The 17656-nt window shown below is 58.3% G+C and overlaps 2 protein-coding genes across 2 annotated transcripts; both read right to left on the bottom strand.

Moving 5' to 3' along the window:
• Positions 1-1582: 1582 nt before the first annotated feature.
• Lcn6 (lipocalin 6) lies at positions 1583-5329 on the bottom strand. The gene is made up of 7 exons (XM_013029412.1): positions 5260-5329; positions 4915-5054; positions 2960-3030; positions 2365-2475; positions 2110-2211; positions 1849-1874; positions 1583-1699 (listed from the first exon to the last, which is right to left on the bottom strand). Exons 1-7 carry the CDS (start codon positions 5305-5307, stop codon positions 1679-1681), a joined length of 519 nt encoding a protein of 172 aa, XP_012884866.1. The 5' UTR covers positions 5308-5329; the 3' UTR covers positions 1583-1678.
• Positions 5330-12910: 7581 nt separating this feature from the next.
• LOC105995588 (epididymal-specific lipocalin-5-like) lies at positions 12911-16134 on the bottom strand. The gene is made up of 8 exons (XM_013029356.1): positions 16039-16134; positions 15683-15819; positions 14735-14814; positions 13878-13982; positions 13620-13725; positions 13488-13513; positions 13216-13392; positions 12911-13035 (listed from the first exon to the last, which is right to left on the bottom strand). The coding sequence occupies exons 1-8, from the start codon at positions 16132-16134 to the stop codon at positions 12911-12913; spliced, it is 852 nt and encodes a 283-aa protein (XP_012884810.1).
• Between the last annotated feature and the right edge of the window lie 1522 nt (positions 16135-17656).

The following is a 17656-nucleotide window of genomic DNA, read 5'->3' as shown; positions in this document are numbered from 1 at the left end:
CACCACAGCCCCCACAAGCCAGGGGCCACCACAGCCCCCCCACAAGCCAGGGGCCACCACAGCCCCCACAAGCCAGGGGCCACCACAGCCCCCACAAGCCAGGGGCCACCACAGCCCCCACAAGCCAGGGGCCACCACAGCCCCCACGAGCCAGGGGCCACCACAGCCCCCCACAAGCCAGGGGTCACCACAGCCCCCCACGAGCCAGGGGCCACCACAGCCCCCATGAGCCAGGGGCCACCACAGCCCCCCCACAAGCCAGGGGTCACCACAGTCCCCACGAGCCAGGGGCCACCACAGCCCCCCACGAGCCAGGGGTCACCACAGCCCCCACGAGCCAGGGGCCACCACAGCCCCCCCACAAGCCAGGGGTCACCACAGTCCCCATGAGCCAGGGGTCACCACAGTCCCCCCACAAGCCAGGGGTCACCACAGTCCCCCCACAAGCCAGGGGTACAGCCTTCCCCACAAGCCAGGGGTCACCACAGTCCCCACAAGCCAGGGGCCACCACAGCTCCCACAAGCCAGGGGCCACCACAGCCCCCCCACAAGCCAGGGGCCACCACAGTCCCACCCCCTCGGCTGTGGCCTGGTCCTCACGTCTTCAATCACCAGATGAGAGACAGAGGCCAAGACAGCTGTGTGGCTCTCCGAGTCAGGGTGGCATGAAAAGTGGGGGCTGGGTGGTGTCCTCTGGGCAGCCTTCTGGAGGCTGCAGTGCCAGTGGCCAGCCAAGGGAGGATGTGTGGGTGTGCATGCATGCACGTGTGTGTGCGTGTGTGTGCATGCATGTGGGTGTGGGTGCGTGTGCATGCGTGTGTGCATGTGTGCATGCGTGTGTGTTCACACGGAGAGGGTACCTTGTCTCTCCACCCTGACTCCTCACTGAACTCTCAGTCCTCTTCCGGGCACCTCTGGACACCAGGGCTGCTCTGGGAAAAGCCAGGTGGCTACCAGCCGCATACATGTGCGCCCAGCCCTGGGGACCAAGACCTCGGCGTGACCAACCCCCTCCCAGCCCAGCCACCTCAGGACCTGGACCCAACAGGACACTGAGGCTGCAGACCTCAGCCAGTCCCAGGTCAGCAGCCGTCCTGGGGCAGATAAGCCAGCTATAGCCATGGGGGGGGGGGCTTCCTGCTAGGGCATCTGTGCACACCAGCCTCCTGTCCAGAACCTGTCCATCCTGTGTCCAGACCTCTCTAGCACCTGCCCATCCTGTGTCCAGACCCCTCCTGCACCTGTCCACCCAGTGTCCAGACCCCTCTTGCACCTGTCCATGCGGTGTCCAGACCCCTCCTGCACCCGTCCACATGGTGTCCAGGCCCTTCCAGCACCTGTCCACCCAGTGTCCAGATCCCTCCCACAGGTTCTGCCCAACCTAGGCTGGTCAGCCTCTGCCTGCCTGGAGCCCTGTCAAGTCCGCTGGGAAGCCACCAGCCACTGCTGAGCTCCCAGCTCCCAGGCCCGAGGGCACTCCTCCCTCCCTCCCTGCCTGGGCCGCTGGCGGGTCTGCCCACTCCGCCCCTGCTCAGTCCAGACACACAAGGAAGGTTTGCAGTCACTTTATTCTGAGCTCAGGAGAGGGTCCTGTGGGAGCGGCGAGCAGCACCAGCTCCTCCTCCAGCCACAGAGAGCACAGCCCGGCCCAGCTCCAGACAGACCAGACAGGGCCCCGTCACAGAGCACTGCGCACACCCTGAAAACCGGGCATGCATGAGGTGGGGCGTCACAGCCATCGCCCTCCTCAGCCACCGAGCCACAGGCTGCCTGGCCTCATGAGACGGGGTCCCCGTCCCCCTGTCCACCTCCAGGGAGCCAGCGGCGATGCACAGAGGGGCCGCCTACCTGGACGATCTCGTGTGCGCAGGTGACTGAAAGCAGAGGCCAGGCCAGCTGTGAGGACAGCGCTGCGCCCCGGGACCCAGGGCCCTGTCCCCCCTCACCTCCCGGGACCCAGGGCCCTGTCCCCCCTCACCTCGGGGGCTGGGGCCATCCTGCAGAACCCTGGAAGGGGCAGGTGACCCCTCAAAGCCCCACACACTGACAGAAGCCAGAAAACAGATCACACACCCAGCTTGCCCTTGGGGCTCCCCTGGGGTCACTCACGGTCCTCCTGCAGCTGGACTTGCTCGTGGGACAGGAAGCCCAGGCTCTTGCTCCACTTGGTGAAGAGCCGCATGGCCTCCTGACTGGCCACGGCTGTGCGACCTGGGGGCAGGGGTCACGGGGCCTCAGAGGAGGCGCCCAGCCCAGCTTCGAGGAAGTGAGCACGTGGTCCCGTGGGTCCCCACTCAGGCCGCCCACAGGACACCTGGCCCCAGCGTGGGGGGGCCCGAGCACCCCCTGGCCTGCCCCACTCACTGTACAGCTCCACGGTGCTGAAGGCCTCGTCCTCCTGCTCCAGCTGCATGAAGATGATGGCGTAGTCCTTGAAGTTGGTGCCCAGCACCCGGAAGTCCAGCACACCCAGGGCTAGAAAGCAAGTGTGGGCTCTGCTGCCCTCCAGAGGGACTGGCTGGCCTGAGCCTCGGGCAGAGGGGCAGACTCAGGGTGACCCAGGCGAGGCCCAGCTCTGTCCCTGGAAAGCAGCTGTGGTAACGGGTGGACAGATGGACGTCAGGTGTGCGTCCCTGCTCGTCCTGGGAAACCTGAGGAGCAGCTGGGTGACCTACCCTGCCCCTGGCCCTGGGCACCACTTCCCAGACATCCTGCACCATGGAAGGGCCCGAGGCCCAGGTGGCCGCTCGCACAGGCATCTGGCCGGGGGGAGGTTAAGGGGGAAGTCCTGCGTTCAGGAGCCCCTCTTATCCAGCCAGATCTGGTAACTCCCCATGAAGAGTGGTTCTGGGGCCCTGGCGCAGAGTGGGCCACCACGGCCAGCCCTGGCCTACCCACCTGGGACCTGGGGACTGTCCAGGGCAGCATTGCCCAGAGACCCCCTGGGCATCGTACTCACAGGGGTTCTCAAACACCCATCTGGACTCTTGCTTCAGTAGCTCCACAGTCCTCTGGTGGCAACCATCCAGCCTGGACAGCAAAGGCCCCTCAGCACCCATCCGCCCAGATGGCGAGGCCCCCAGACCAGCACTGGGACTCACAGACCACAGGCCTCCAGGGGCCCACGCTTCACCAGCTGCCAGGAGGCCCACAGGTGCCTCAGCTACCCTGAATGCCTGCTCAGGAAGAGAGGCCCAGCTTCTTCCACCCCCAGGACCCTGGTGAGGCCAGCCAGTGCGTGTGAGGAGCTCAGTGCCCGCCAGGGGGAGACAGCCTGGGACATGGGACAAACTGCAGCCACGCAGCCCAGGCACCCCAACTCTCAGTCCCTAAAAGCAAGCAACCCAGTAGACCCGTGGCGCCTGTCAGACACATCAAGCCAAGGCAGCCTGGGACTAAGACAACACAAGAAGAACCGAGGAAATTCTGAAAGGAAAACTCCAGCAAGAGCAGGTCCAGCAGAAAAACGAGGCACATTTAATAGCCACAAAAAGTACAACCTTGGAGGTCAGACAAGTAAAAACCTCAAAGGAACAGCATGAAAAGTGCAACAACAACAAAAAGCATTTGGAGCTAGACAGAGATCACACTCTGGGTCCATGGGGAAAGCCAGGTCATCCAGCAACACCCGCGGCTGCACAAGCACCTGCCTGAACCTCACACTGACTCCCAGGGAAAGATTCCTGATATAAGAAAAATGCTAACAGCCGGAGCCTGGTGGTTCACGCCTGTAATACCAGCATTCAGGGAGCTGAGACAAGAAGGCCTGTCTCAGAAAAAAAAAATCAAATGGGGCAGAGAGAATCCGCAGTGCCGGGGGGGAGAAGCCCACTCCAGTCCTGACGTGGCACCCAGAGACGCACAAGAAAGGGTCCTGTGAGGAACGGCAGAAAATGTTTTAAAACATACATGTCCTGGCAGAAAAGCTCCTCATAACACAAGAAAAAATGGCAAATGTGGAAACATTTATAACTTGTTTTTTGTTTTGTTTTTGTTCTGTGGCAGTGCTAGGGCTTGAACTCAGGTCATGGGCACCATCCCTGGGCTCTTTTTTTTCTCTCTCCTCAAAACTAGGGCTCCTCTACTTGTGCCACAGCTCCACGTTCAGCTTTTTGATGGTTAAGTGGAGATAAGCATCCATGGACTTTCCTGCGGTGGCCGGCTTCAAGAGGCCATCCTCAGAGCGGAGCCTCCTGAGCAGCTGGGGTTCCAGGGTGAGCCGCTGGCACATGCTCAGCTAGTGCTGTTTATCACACACAGCTGGCTGGCTAACTTCCCAGATACTTGAGGGCGCCACTAAAGCCGTAAGAAGCACTAGGAGGGAACATGCTGGAAAGGAGGCTGTCCCCAGAAGTCAGCCTGAAGCTCCCATGAGTCAGACCCCTAGAAACAGGCCACCAAGTGCTGAGGGCCAGGGCTGGGAGGTAGTGTGGAGCTAGTGTTCAGTCCTGTAGGTCTGAAGGCTGGGCCCCGGCCTGGGGCAGGGCTGGGAGGTGGGGCTGGGTGGGAGGGAGTTAGGGCATGGCGGGGGGCGGGGGGGGGGAGCTGCACCTGTGACCTGAGCCGGCTGCACCAATCGAGCATCAGGCGCATCAGAGCAGGCGGCCAGAGGCAGGCTGAGCAGTCAGGGACCAGGCAGGCCCAGCATCCAGGAGTCCAGATGCCAGGGCCAACACAAGGGGGGGGCGGCTCAGAGGACAGCCCAGCAGGAGGAAGGAGCCCCAGGAGGTGGGGGGAGTGTGGGAACAAGAATGCAGAGTCCAGGGGGGGCCTGCCTGGGCCAGGTGAGCACAGCCCCAGGCTCTGGGGGACAAGGCCTAGGCCAGGCGGAGGCTCTCTGGACAAGGGGTGCCAGGCGGAGGCTGGCCCGGCCTGAGGCCCGAGGCCCGAGGCCGGCCAGCCCTGCACACTCACCTGCGCAGGGAGGACCGCACTCTCAGCTTGTTTTCCGGTGTGAGAGTCACCATGACGCCCTCGATGCTCCTCACATTCTTCTCCACCACAAAGTTCTTCTCCTGGGAGGCCACGGCCAGGACGTACCAGGGCCCCAGAAGCTGTGTGGGGAGAGAGAGAGAGAGAGAGAGAGGTGAAGGCCCCCAGGCTCTCCTCCCCCAGGGAGTCCCCGTCCACGCCGCCCCCCGCCCGGGCCCAGCCCTATCCCCGGTGCCCACCCAGGCTGGCCGGAGGGCCCCGGATGCCGTGTGGCCTCTGAACCGGGGCCTGGTCTCCCGGCCCAGCCTCAGTCCAGGAGAGTGTTACCTGGTTCGGGTCCAGCCTTCCCAGCCACCCTGCCAGGGTCCCGGGCATGGAAGCCAGAGCAAGAAGAGCGGTCAGCAGCCCCATCCCGAGGCTGGGTCACCGCACAGCACAGGCAGGGTGAGCCCCTTCCCAGCCGGAGCCGTTTATGTGGCTCGATGCCCACGTGGGAAGGAGGGCACACGCAAGCGGTAGCCTGGCCGCCACCCAGCCCAGGTGCAGCCCAGAGCCAAGAGAGCCCGAGAGTGAGGGCAGAGCCCATCCTCCCCATCCATGGTGGGGTGTCAGGTCCCACTCCTGTTCACACGTCTCTCCCCAAAGAAGGTTCCAGAAAAAGCATCCTGAAGCCCTCTCCCTCCTGCCCTCCCCAGGGTCTGTGGTCTTCACAGCTAAGTCTGGGGACAGACTCTGCCCTTCAGGCCAGGTGGGGGCCTGGCCAGGAACAAGGACAGACTGGTGAGGAACAAGTGGTTCTTCCAGAAGCTGTGCTTTTAGATATGCTTTGTGTTAATCAATTAAAATACAGAAAGTTCTCCCCAAGTCTTCCACCCACTCCTGGTCCGTGTACCTCCTGCTTGGCTGGCCTGGGACTTCCTCCACCCCCAGAAAGGCCCCTGGCTGACCTTCCTCCCCATCTCTCATGCGGACCCCTCTCTGCGGAGGCCCTGGCTTGGCGCAGGCCCCGAGGCCTTCCCAGGGCGGCCTGAAGTCAGACGCAGGCACAGGAGTCGGCGAGGCTGTGACTAGCAGTGCCGTCCTGGCCGAGGTGATGTCCCTGAGCCCTTGTGGGCTTCCCACCTGTGGTGGACGCCATCTGGACCCACATATCTGACTTAGGGCTGTCTGGCCACGATGGGGGAAAGAGCAGCCGTCTGGCTGCTGTGGGCATTGGGTCAGAGTTCTGTCTTTACAGATGCATCTCACTGAATTCAAATTCTTACTTGTTATGTTCCGAGGTCTGAAAATTAGCTCACAGAAGCACCAGCCCCTCCCCTGGCTGGCCTCTGTTCCTCACCCACACTGACCGTGACAGACCCTGTGTCCAAGTCCTCTCTCTTAACCACCTTGAATGGTCCTTGGGCTCCCAACTGGACACCGCAGGCGGAAACTGTCTCAGAATGCTGAGCTGGCTCTTCTCCAAGCCTGCTGAGACACAGATGGAACTTGGGTCTCCCTGTCCACCAGGCCCCATTGCCAGGGTGGGCAGGCAAGAGATGTCGCACAGCCACCATCCGTAGAGGACACTGGAACGGGGGGTCAGGATGCCATCTATCCCCAGCAGGAGGGAGGAGAGCACCCTCCCCCCCCCGCCTGCCCCCCACCCCATGCGGGATCCAGTACCCACAAAGAGCTGCTCTCGGGTGCTAGAGGAGGCCCCGACGTGCTCTGTCCCAGAGATGACATCCAGAAGTTCACCCACAGGTGTCCGCCGCCTGACCAGGTAAAAGGTGGTCAACAAGACCCAAAGGCCAACAGGTTGAGTCAGAAGGTGACGTGCATAATGGTCCCCCCAGCCCTAACCTCCCGCCTCTTTGTGAATGTTTTGTAATGATCCCAAGGATGCAGTTTGTACTCATTATCTTGCCCATGTAATTGTAACCCCTCTGTACAGTTTTTTCACAATAAAAAATTTAAAAAAAAATTTTTTTTTTGGGTCCGGTTGTAGGGCCTGAACTCTGGGCCTGGGCGCTGTCCCTCAGCTCTTCAGATCAAGGCTAGCACTCTACCACGTGAGCCACAGCGCCACTTCTGGCTTTTTTCTTTTTGCTTATATGGTGCTGAGGAATCGAACCCAGGGCCTCAGGCATGCAAGGCAAGCGCTCTACCACTGAGCCACCTTCCCAGCCCCAAAAAAAATTTTTTAAAAGAAAAAGGCATGGGAAATAGTAGTACAGGCCTGAGCCCTCTGTATCTGCCTGAAAAATCCTAGCCTTGTTAAAAGAACTATCTAGTTTAAAAAGTTGTCATCTTGGTAAATTGTCCTGGGCTATTGTCTAAATAGTCTTAAAGAGTAGTGGGGTCACAGCCTGCCAAGCCTATGCAATGTATCCTTAACCAGTCTGCGTAGGAATCTGCATCCCAGCACGAGGTGTGACAGTCCCTTGGAGACACTGAGAGACCCTGCTGCTGCTGCTGCTGCTGCTGCACACCCTAATGGGTAAAGTTCAACGACAGCCTGACAGTCACCTGGAGGAAACCTACATTGTCACCCAGACCACCTCCACCCTGGTAAAAGTAGACTGACTCCTGCCTGATTCCATCACCTGAGAATGCTTCCCGGTTGAAAGCTGCTAAAACTAAGATCTTGTGGGACATTCTTTTGGTGATATCCAGTATATTGGGGGCAAGGATATCACTGGCCTGCCTTAGGCACTTTCTATAGTCACAACCTAGTTTGGCTCTGGTATGGTAATAATCTGCTTCCTCCCAAGTGCGAGTTAAAGATAAAAGAGAGATTTTTTTTTAATCAATGGAGGTAGTAAATGAGACCCAGCCCTACTCTTAGCCTTAAAATCTAGCAAGCTTCTGCATCCCAGTGGTGCCTTGAGGCTGTTCTGAGATAAGTTGGTTCCGTAAGCCAAAGGAAAATTGGGCAGTTTTAAACTCTAGCCAAAAAGAAGCTCAAGGAGTTGTAAAGAAGAGGAGGGTAGTAAAGAAAGCCTTGGGAAAGGAATTGGGGAAAAATTGGTATCCTCTGGGTAAGAAAGGATTTAAAAAGGATTGTCTTAAAATGTTTGTAAAGAAGACAAACCTCAGAAAGTTTAAGTATGTAGCAAATGGTATGTCTTAAAATTGGAGCTTACGAGTGCAGCTGGTATTAAATTAAGTTAGCTGTGACATACGGAGTCAGGACTGGTAGAAGAGAATGTAAGGCTTTTGGTGTGAAGACTTAGGGTCTATGTTGAAGGGGCAGAAGGAGGCAGGCTCCAGCCTCAGGATTATCTGAGGACTGTGTTTGTGTATGTGGAAAGCTCTTGGCATGCCAGGCTAGAGAGGGAAAATGCTCTCTCTCCCTATCTCAAAACACATGTCACAGACTCCTGGGAACTGAGGAAGTAGCTCTTCTGCTTCCTTAAACATAGATGAACAGCTGGTAAGCATTTTCCTGAGATTGGAGAAGTGGTTTGAGCTTGCTCTAAAACAGTTTAGATAATAATATACCAAGACATTGTCTCATAGGTTAAGTAAAAATGTATCTGTTGAAATTCTTTGTATGAGGGGCTAGGAAAGTGGCTCAGTGGTAGAGCGCTTGCCTTGCATGCCTGAGGCCCTGGGTTCGATTCCTCAGCACCACATAAGCAAAAAGAAAAAAGCCAGAAGTGTGGGCACTATGGCTCAAGTGGTAGAGTGCTAGCCTTGAGCTGAAGAGCTGAGGGACAGCGCCCAGGCCCAGAGTTCAGGCCCCACAACCAGATAAAAAAAAAAAGAAAGAAAAATTCTTTGTGTGAATGTCTCCTGACTAAATCTTGGCAAAGATAATGCTTGCTTGTCTTTAAATACCCACTAGCAATAAAGCACAGCATGCAGTGGCCATGGCTGTTTGCACGCTGCATCCCCTGTGTCCTGGTGATTTTGTGACCCTTACCCAGGGACCCCAATGCCTTAGACGTTGACACTTTGGTACTGTTAATTTTGTTACTCACAATCGGACCTTGTATACTCAACAGACTGGCGTCCTTTGTAAAAGAAAAAGATCAGTGCAGTCCATCTATTAGTTCTGAGATCCCAATACCAAACTGTAAATATAAAAGACTGTGCCAATTAAGGGACCATGATTGGCCCCTGATGCTCTAGAAAGGAGGAAATGAGGAACCTAAGCAACTCCATTTCAGTAAGACCCCATCTCAGTTCTGCAACTTAACCCTTGACCCACTTCAGCCCCAGTGCCTGGAATTCCAGAACTGCCTCTCCTAGGGTCTGGTGACTGTTAGGTTTTTAAAAAGAGGTAACCGAGTAAGAACTGCACCAGCACGCACGTGGTATTCAGGTAAGGGGTAGGTTTATTCAGTAGACCTGCTGGGACCAGGCAAGGTTGGCACTCCACGTGGCTGGGAAAGGCCTGGGAATGAGAGAGAGCTGGGAAGAGAGGAAAGAGAGAGAAAAGAGCCAGAAAAGAGCAGAGAGAGGGGTAAGAACAGTAGCACTCACGTGGTATTCAGGTAAGGGGTAGACCTGCTGGGACCAGGCAAGGTTGGCACTCCACGTGGCTGGGAAAGAGAGAGAGCAAGAAAAGAACAGAGAGAGAGAGCTAGAATAGAACAGAGAGAGCAAGAGAGAGAGAACAGAAAAGAAGAGCAAGAGCAAGAGAGGAAGAGAGCGTCTGGGCCTGGGCTAGGCCTTATATAGGGTATGGGCAGGGAAAGGTGTGGCCACATCAAATTCAGATGTGACCTCAGCAGATGCAGATGTGACCTCTTCCAGGTGTCCCAGTTGCCTAGGTAACGCAGGTACTGGGTGGAGACTTTGCTGGGAGGAGGGTGGAGTCTGCTTGCCATCCAGGGTCGGACCTTACAATTACGTGTTATGTTTCCTAGGCATAAAACTTCTCCATTTTGGGCTGGGAAGTTGGCTCAGTGGTAGAGTGCTTGCCTCGCATGCATGAGCCCTGGGTTCGATTCCTCAGTACCACACACTCAGAAAACCAGAAGTGGGAAGTGGCGCTGTAGCTCAAGTGGTAGAGCGCTAGCCTTGAGCTGAAGAGCTGAGGGACAGCACCCAGGCCCAGAGTTCAAGTCCCACAACCGACAAAAAAAAAAAAAAACAGAAGTGGTGCTGTGGCTCAAGTGGTCTAGCCTTGAGCTGAAGAGCTGAAGGGCAGCGCCCAGGCTCAGAGTTCAAGCCCCATGACAGACAAAATAATAATAATAATAGCCTAGCATCCACTTGTACCTATAATATGCTAGAAAGAAATGTGCTCCATTTTATCTGCAATGTCTGCATTGGTCTAAAATGCCTTTAGTTTGCCCTGATTTTTTTTTTTGGGTGGGGGAGGATCAGTCTTGGATCTTGAACTCTGGGCCTGGGCGCTGTCCCTCAGCTCTTCAGATCAAGGCGAGCATTCTACCGCTTGAGCCACAGCGCCACTTCCAGTTTTCTGGTGGTTTATTGGAGATAAGAATCTCACGGACTTTTCTGCCCAGGCTGGCTTTGAACCACAATCCTCAGATCTCAGCCTCCAAAGTAGCTAGGATTACAGGTGTGAGCCACCGACGCCAGGCCCCTGCCCTGATATTTGAAGAATGTTTTCTCAAGAGATGGAAAGGTAAAGATGCCTTCCATCATTTCCTCTTTCCCTGCCTGCCAGGAGAGGTCAGATATGCCCCCACACACTGTGAGCCCCACCATGAGAGGTTAGGCACCCACCCCCCTCTCCTCATACAAAACTGCCTCAGAATCAGATACTTTCTCTTGTCATTCCCAATATGTTATTAAGTCCACCCATGAAACTTTTTTTTTTTTTTGTCGGTCATGGGGCCTGAACTCTGGGCCTGGGCACTGTTCCTCAGCTCTTCAGCTCAAGGTAAGCGCTCTGCCACTTGAGCCACAGCACCACTTCGGAAACATTTTTTGCTTATTGTTCTTTTAGGGTTTGTTATTTCCACATTGCTGTGGTACAGTTCCTATCTTCCTGCTGAATTTCCCCCAACTGCTCATGTCTCGATTCTACCTCCATGTTTAGTCAATTCTTTATTTCTACCATGTCCTTCCTTCTCAGAGTATGCATCTCTTTCCTTTCTTCCGAGATGTTTATACGCTTTTTTAGGATCTTTCTCCTCTCAATCCAAACTAGATTTTAGTAGCCAGTCCCTTTGGGACTATGGCGGTATTTGTCTGCTTTCTGTGTATCCAACAACTACTGCAAAGGATGTTACAACTGCAATCACCTTCTGTATGGTATACTTCTGCTGGACCGGATAATCTCCTCTCAAAAGTCATGTTAAAATCCTCTCAGTGTCACTGTTTGGAAAAGGGGTCCTCGGATGAGAATAGAGCTGGGTTCCTGTCAAGACCCCCGGGAAAGTCTGCACAGAACATTCTTGTTCTCTCCTCCTAGAACACAGAGAGCCGTCTGCTGGCCAGAGGCAGGAGCAGGGTCCTCACCGGGCAATGGCGCCCAGATCTAACCTCCAGACCATCTCTGTTGTTTAAACCCCAGCGGGTGGCATTTGTCAAAGCAACCAGGGCAGACTGAGACAATGCTCCCACATGAAGTCCCACCGCAGGCCGGCCTTCCCGCACAGACCGGGGACAGCATCCCTCAGTGGCCAGAACTCAGCCTCTCAAAGACTCTCCCCATGGGGCGTTCAGGACTTGGCCAAGAACACGAGCCTGAGCCCTGGCAGAGCCTTTCAGGTGCACCAACCAGACACGGGAGGGCAGCCTTCCTGGCCCTCCAGCCCTGGCACCAAACACTGAAAGAAAGCAGGGGAACCAGACAGCAGAGCAGGCCAGGCGTGGGGTGAGGAGGCCAGACACGGAGTCTCCACGCTGGGAGGGCACAGGGGACGCCCACGTCTAGAACATCCTTCAAAACAGTGGCTGGGGCGATTTGGTCTCTGAGCCACAGAAACATGTATGCAAGTGCGCAGTATGGCCAGGTGCCAGTGGCTCACACCTGTCACCTAGCTACTCAGGAGGCTGAGATCTGGGATCACAGTTTGAAGCCAGCCAGGGCAGAGAAATCAGTGAGATGCTTATTTCCAATAAACTACCTTCCCCCCAAAAAAGCCAGAAGTGGAGCTGCGGCTCAAGTGGTAGCATGCTAGCCTTGAGCACAAAAGCTTAGGGACAATGTGTAGGCCCCAAGTTCAAGCTCCAGGACTGTCATCAAAAAAACATTAAAGACCCCAGAAAAAGGGTGAACAACGGCATCAGAGGAGCAGATTGAACAGTGATGAAAGTGAAAAACACAACTCAACAGGTGGAGATGGGAGGGAGGGACTGGGGGAGAGAGAGGGAACAGAAGACACTGTATAAAAGGAAAAGTACTCATAGCCTGACACCTGTAAGCGTACCCCTCTGTGTATCACCTCTGTAATAACAATAAAGTTAATTCATTAAAAAGAAGGGCTGGGAAGGTGGTTCAGTGGTAGAGTGCTTGCCTTGCATGCATAAGGCCCTGGGTTCGATTCCTCAGCACCACATAAGCAGAAAAGGTCGGAAGTGGCGCTATGGCTCAAGTGGTAGAACGCTCGCCTTGAGCTGAAGAGCTGAGGGACAGCGCCCAGGCCCAGAGTTCAGGCCCCAAACCAGCAAATTAATTAATTAAAAATAAAGAGCAGGGAATGGTCCTCCTTCATTTGCGAGATTGCAAATGAAGAGATTGCACTGAGATTGCACTGGGTCTTTGCTCATGGCTGCCTGGGTTTGTCTCTGGCTACTGGAGCAGAACAGAGACTGCTCCGTGGTGGGGGTAAGGCCATGCGGCCCACAGCCTGGGGTGGCCTGACCAAAGCAGGCCTGGGCAGGGACCCTAGGGGCAGAAGTCCAGGGCCCACTGTCCTGAGTGAACACTCATAGAAAATCCAGCTGAGTGTTCCCCTACCCCTGCTGTCCCCTCAGCCCAGCGTCCCCCTCCCTGCTGTCCCCTCAGCCCAGCGTCCCTCATCCCACCCCGCTGTCCCCACCCCCGCTGATCCCTCAGGTCAGACGCTCACTGGACAGCATTCACAGCAGGTTTATTCGGATGGGAGCAGGTGGTGCCCAGGGCAGGGTGTGGAAGCGCGGGGCCAGAGGCTGTAGACTCAGACCAGGGCCAGAGGTGCTCTACATCAGCTCCTGCAGGTGGAGGGAGGCACTCAGGCGCTGTGTGGCCTGCGGGCTCCGGGAGCACAGGCTGGGCACTCGGGACCCCAGAGGCCTGCATGTGGCTCTCTCTGCCACAGTCTCTAGCTCCACGGTGGGCAGGACCTGAAGGGACAGAGCTGGCCCGCAGTCACACACAGCCCCTGGACTCACCAGTGAGCACCAGGCTGTCCTCCCCTCCCCACATCCCCCTCCAGAGCCCCGTGGCCGCCTGGGGTCCCATGGCGTTGAGTTCTGTGCAGACGTCCCCGGAGCCGTGCTCAGCGCTGCTGGGGTCCTGTGCAGCCCTCCCTCCCGGCCAGGACACCGGGCCCTGGGGTCCCGCCAGGGCTGGGGCAGCAGCACAGGCTGAGAAGCACAGACCCCCCTCGCTGGGGAGCCCCCCCCCGCAGGGCAGTGCAGGGAGGGAGGGGCAGGGCACTTACCTTCTGCAGTACAGACAGACAGGTCACTGTGGACAAAGCAAAGTGCTGGCATGGGGGTGGGGCCCGGTGGGCCAGGGCTCTGCCATCCCTGGGGGACCTGATGGGGGGGTGCTGTGACCCAGTGGAGCTTACTCACAGTCCTGCTCGAACAGGTGTATGTCTGAGCCTGTGAACCCGCGCTCCTGGGCCACTTCGTGGAACTTGCTCAGCGAGTCCTTGTTGTGAGCGGGAGTCCGGCCTGTGGGCAGGGACGGCCGGGCTGGGCAACTGGGCGGCTGGTGGCTCTGTCCCGGGCTCCCGCCCGTCCCCCTCGGCACTGGGAGTCCTCACAGGCTGCTGGAATTCGGAACCAAGGGGGTGGCACCCCCCATGACTCCAGCCTAGCCTTACTGTAAAGCTTCATCATCGTCCGCACCGCCCCGGCTACGTGGAGAGAGATGTTCATGATGGCGTAGGAGTTGTAGTTTGTGTCCAAGATCTCAATCTCTTTGTCTCCTGGGAGATGAGACAGCCAGACACTGAACATCTTCTACCAAGTGAGGGACCAGCTCCAGAACAGGTGCCCCCCCCCAGCACTCGGGCACCCTCCAATGGGAGGAGAGACCTAGAGCTGTCTGAGGGACTGAGGGACGGTCTGAGGGACGGACTGAGGGACTGTCTGAGGGACTGTCTGAGGGACGGTCTGAGGAACGGTCTGAGGGACTGTCTGAGGGACTGAGGGACTCTCTGAGGGACTGTCTGAGGGACTGAGGGACGGTCTGAGGGACTGTCTGAGGGACTATCTGAGGGACTGTCTGAGGGACGGTCTGAGGGACGGTCTGAGGGACGGTCTGAGGGACTGTCTGAGGGACGGTCTGAGGGACGGTCTGAGGGACTGGAGGACTATCTGAGGGACTGTCTGAGGGACGGTCTGAGGGACTGAGGGACTGTCTGAGGGACTGTCTGAGGGACTGGAGGACTGTCTGAGGGACTGTCTGTCTGAAGGGGAGACCAGGAACACTACTGACTGGGACAAAAGGGTACTGAATCACACCCTTTCTAAGGCTTCAGGGAAAAGGTCAATGACCCCGGCAAAGAAAACCTTAGAGGCCGTGGAACGTGTACGGGGATGCCCAGCCAGGCTCCTGGTGTCTTACCAGGTGGTGGAGAGGCCAGGAAGAGACCCCTGAAATGAGTCCTCACAGGAAGGCATAGTTCCTGCCTCTGGCCAGGGAACAAAGGGACAGCTCACCGCTCCACCCCCTTACCAGATTTTCTGATGACTTTGAACTTCCCTGGAGCATTTCCCGGGAAGGCCCCGACCTGCTCCAGCACACAACCCTCCTCGCTGGGGAGACAAGAAGGCAGGCCAGGAGTGGTAGCCACACCCACAATCCCAGCACTGGGAGGCTGAGGCAAGAGGATTGTAAGTTTGAGGGCAGCATGGCCTACATAACAAGTTTGGGGCCAGTGTGGTCTACATAGTGAAGTATGAGCTACAGAGTCAGACCCTGAGAAAAAGAGGGAGGCAAGCAGGGAGGGAGGGAGGGAGGCAGGCAGGAAGGAAGTGAGGGAGGGAGGAAGGGAGGCAGGGATGCAAGGAGGGAGGGAGGCAGGAAGGGAGGCAGGAGGGAAGAATGTGAGGCACCACCAAATGCTGCCATCCCCTACCAGGCCCCATGTTCCACACCGGACAAGTTAATGGACAGGCCGGGAGTCCAGAGCGCAGCCAGGAGCAGGGGTGCTAGTGTCCGCTGAGCTCAGGGCCCCAGAAACTAGTGCACATGCGCCCCAACCCAACACCCCAGGTAGGACGGAGACTGCCCACAGAGCAGCGAGCGGAAGCGTGCCCACTCCACCGGCCTCTCCTCACACAGGCCTGAGCCCTCCTCCAGGATGGACACACACAGGACTGGCCAACGTTCTCCCTGAGGTGGACACAGGGACACACACATTCTCCCGAGGGTGGTCTCACACACGGGCAGGCCTGGGTATCCACCGGCCACTGGCACCTGGTGTGCCCGCGCGTCCCGGGCTGGCCTGGCCGGATTTCTCCTCCGTCCTTGACATCATGAAGTCAGGGACTGTCACCTCTCATGGTCTCAGAGCAGGGAAGCCTGGTGGCTGGCCCAGCTGAGCCCCAGGTGACTGCGGGGGTCCGCGGGGGAGGTCAGGCCCTGAGGGCAGAGCCGCCCCCACCCCAGGCCCCTGCTCACCTGAAGTAGGTGGTGCTCAGGGAGATGCGATTCTCCTCCACCTTTATCAGCACACCCCCCATCTTCTCCAGCTTGTGAGGGGGGCCCAGCTCCCCCTCCTTAGAGGCAAAGGCAACCTCGTACCAGAGGCCTGAAAACTAGGAGACAGGGTGGGGGGGAGAAGGGAGGCACCCAGGTTTACCAGCACCCAGAATCAGGGACCCGAGGGGGCCACGCCATGCTCCTCCCTCCAGGGGGTTCAGAGGTCTGGCAAATTCCAGGGGAGGCGCAGGGCATCCATAGCGCGGAGTCCTGGACCCCTCCCCAGGCTGGCCGTGAGCAGAGCCTGGCCCCTGACAGTGCCCCGCCATGGCTACCTTGGTGAAGTCGAAGTCCTGTGGCGCAGCACCTTGCGTCAGAGCCGCCGGCCCCGCACACAGCCCCAGCAGGGCCAGGAGCGCCTTCACCCCCATGTGCCCGGCGCCGGACCCCTGGGACTGGCACCCAGAGCGAGGCTACGCACGCACGTTGGCTCGGGCCCCTGGACTTTATATCTCTCCCCGTGGGCGCCCGGAGAGGGCACAGGAAGCTCTGCCAGACAGGTGGGCAGCACCACACCGAGCAGCCAGGGGTCACCCACTCGCCAGGCCCCGGGGAAACCGCCCCCAGCCGGCCGCAGGTCTTGCTACCAGCCATCCACTCATGCATGCCCCCTCCGTCAGCACTGCCGCTGCCCGGGGCCAGCCGAGTGGGGGGGGGCCCACGCTGGCCCCTGCCAGCGGTCTGTGTCCCACCAAGGCCCCTCCATAAGCCTTGATCGCTGCTGGAGCCCTGGGGGCCTGCTGGAGGCCCTGGAACAGGGAGGACATCAGCGTCAAGCGTGGCTGTCTGTGGTCCAAGGCTGAGAGCAGCAAGGGGAGCACCAGCACCTCCTGGCCCCTCTGGTCCCGCTGCTGCACGGCTCAGTACTCAGAAGGTCAGCAAAGGGCAGATGTCCAGCCTCCCAGGGGCCATCTTGGGCCCACTGATGCCAGCCCCCTTCCCTGGCCACAAATTGCACACAATTGTTTTCTAGGGCCTAAATGGCCGGTGGCGGGGGGCGGGGGGGGAGGGAGGGGCTGTGCCTAGATCAAGGCCTTTCTCCAAGTTCTGGGCCTGCGCTACGCCCACCTGTCCTGCCCTGCACGCCTTTCTCCAAGTTCTGGGCCTGCGCTACGCCCACCTGTCCTACCCTGCACACACTAGCGGTGGGATCTCAGGGCCTACACTCCTCAGTGACGTCCATAGGCCGAGGAAGCGAGCTCGTTGCCCGGGCACTGGGAGTTTTCAGTCAGGCTGCGTGCCCCGTTGGTGCCTGTGGGACTCTGTGGGCCTCTGAGCAGAGCACCCCTGCTTTGGTCTGCGTGGGGTCCTGTTCACAGGCGGCCGTCCCAACCCCGTCCAGTCAGGCACCGCAGGGCCCCCTGAGCATCAGCCTGGGCTGGCTCTGGGCTGCCGCATGGGGTGCCGGGCACCAGAGTGGGCACCCATGTGTGGACCCGCCCTGGCTCTCGGGGCGACTGGCTGGCCGCTCTGAGCTTCAGGAACCCATCTGTCCAGTGGGGACTCTGCACCAGGACTATGGGAAAAGAAACAGCCCATGGGCAAGCAGCCCATACAGGGCAGTGGGCAAGGCCACGTCTAGCCTGGAGGCTCAGCCCCCAGACAGCCTTCCTCCCCAGCAAGCCCCATAACCCCTCTGCATGCTGCCACACAGCCCATGCTGGCTCTCACCAGCCTAGGCTGCTCCAGCCCCCAGAAACAGGACCAGACAGCCCTGCTGCCAGCACGAGCCATGGGGCCCAGAACTAGGGGTGGGCAGCCCACCAGGTCCAGAGCTGGACAGGGCCCTCGGGTGGGAGCCCAGAGGCACTGTCCTTCCAGGGAGACACCTTCAACACAGATACTCACAGAAAGCACAGAGGTGTCCCCCACCCCCACCTCCCCCCCACCCCC

The sequence above is a fragment of the Dipodomys ordii genome, unplaced genomic scaffold (genome assembly GCF_000151885.1).
Source record: "Dipodomys ordii isolate 6190 unplaced genomic scaffold, Dord_2.0 Scaffold118, whole genome shotgun sequence".
Classification (NCBI taxonomy): domain Eukaryota; kingdom Metazoa; phylum Chordata; class Mammalia; order Rodentia; family Heteromyidae; genus Dipodomys; species Dipodomys ordii.
Note: the sequence above shows the minus strand (reverse complement) of the source record. Positions and strands in the feature narration are given on the sequence as shown.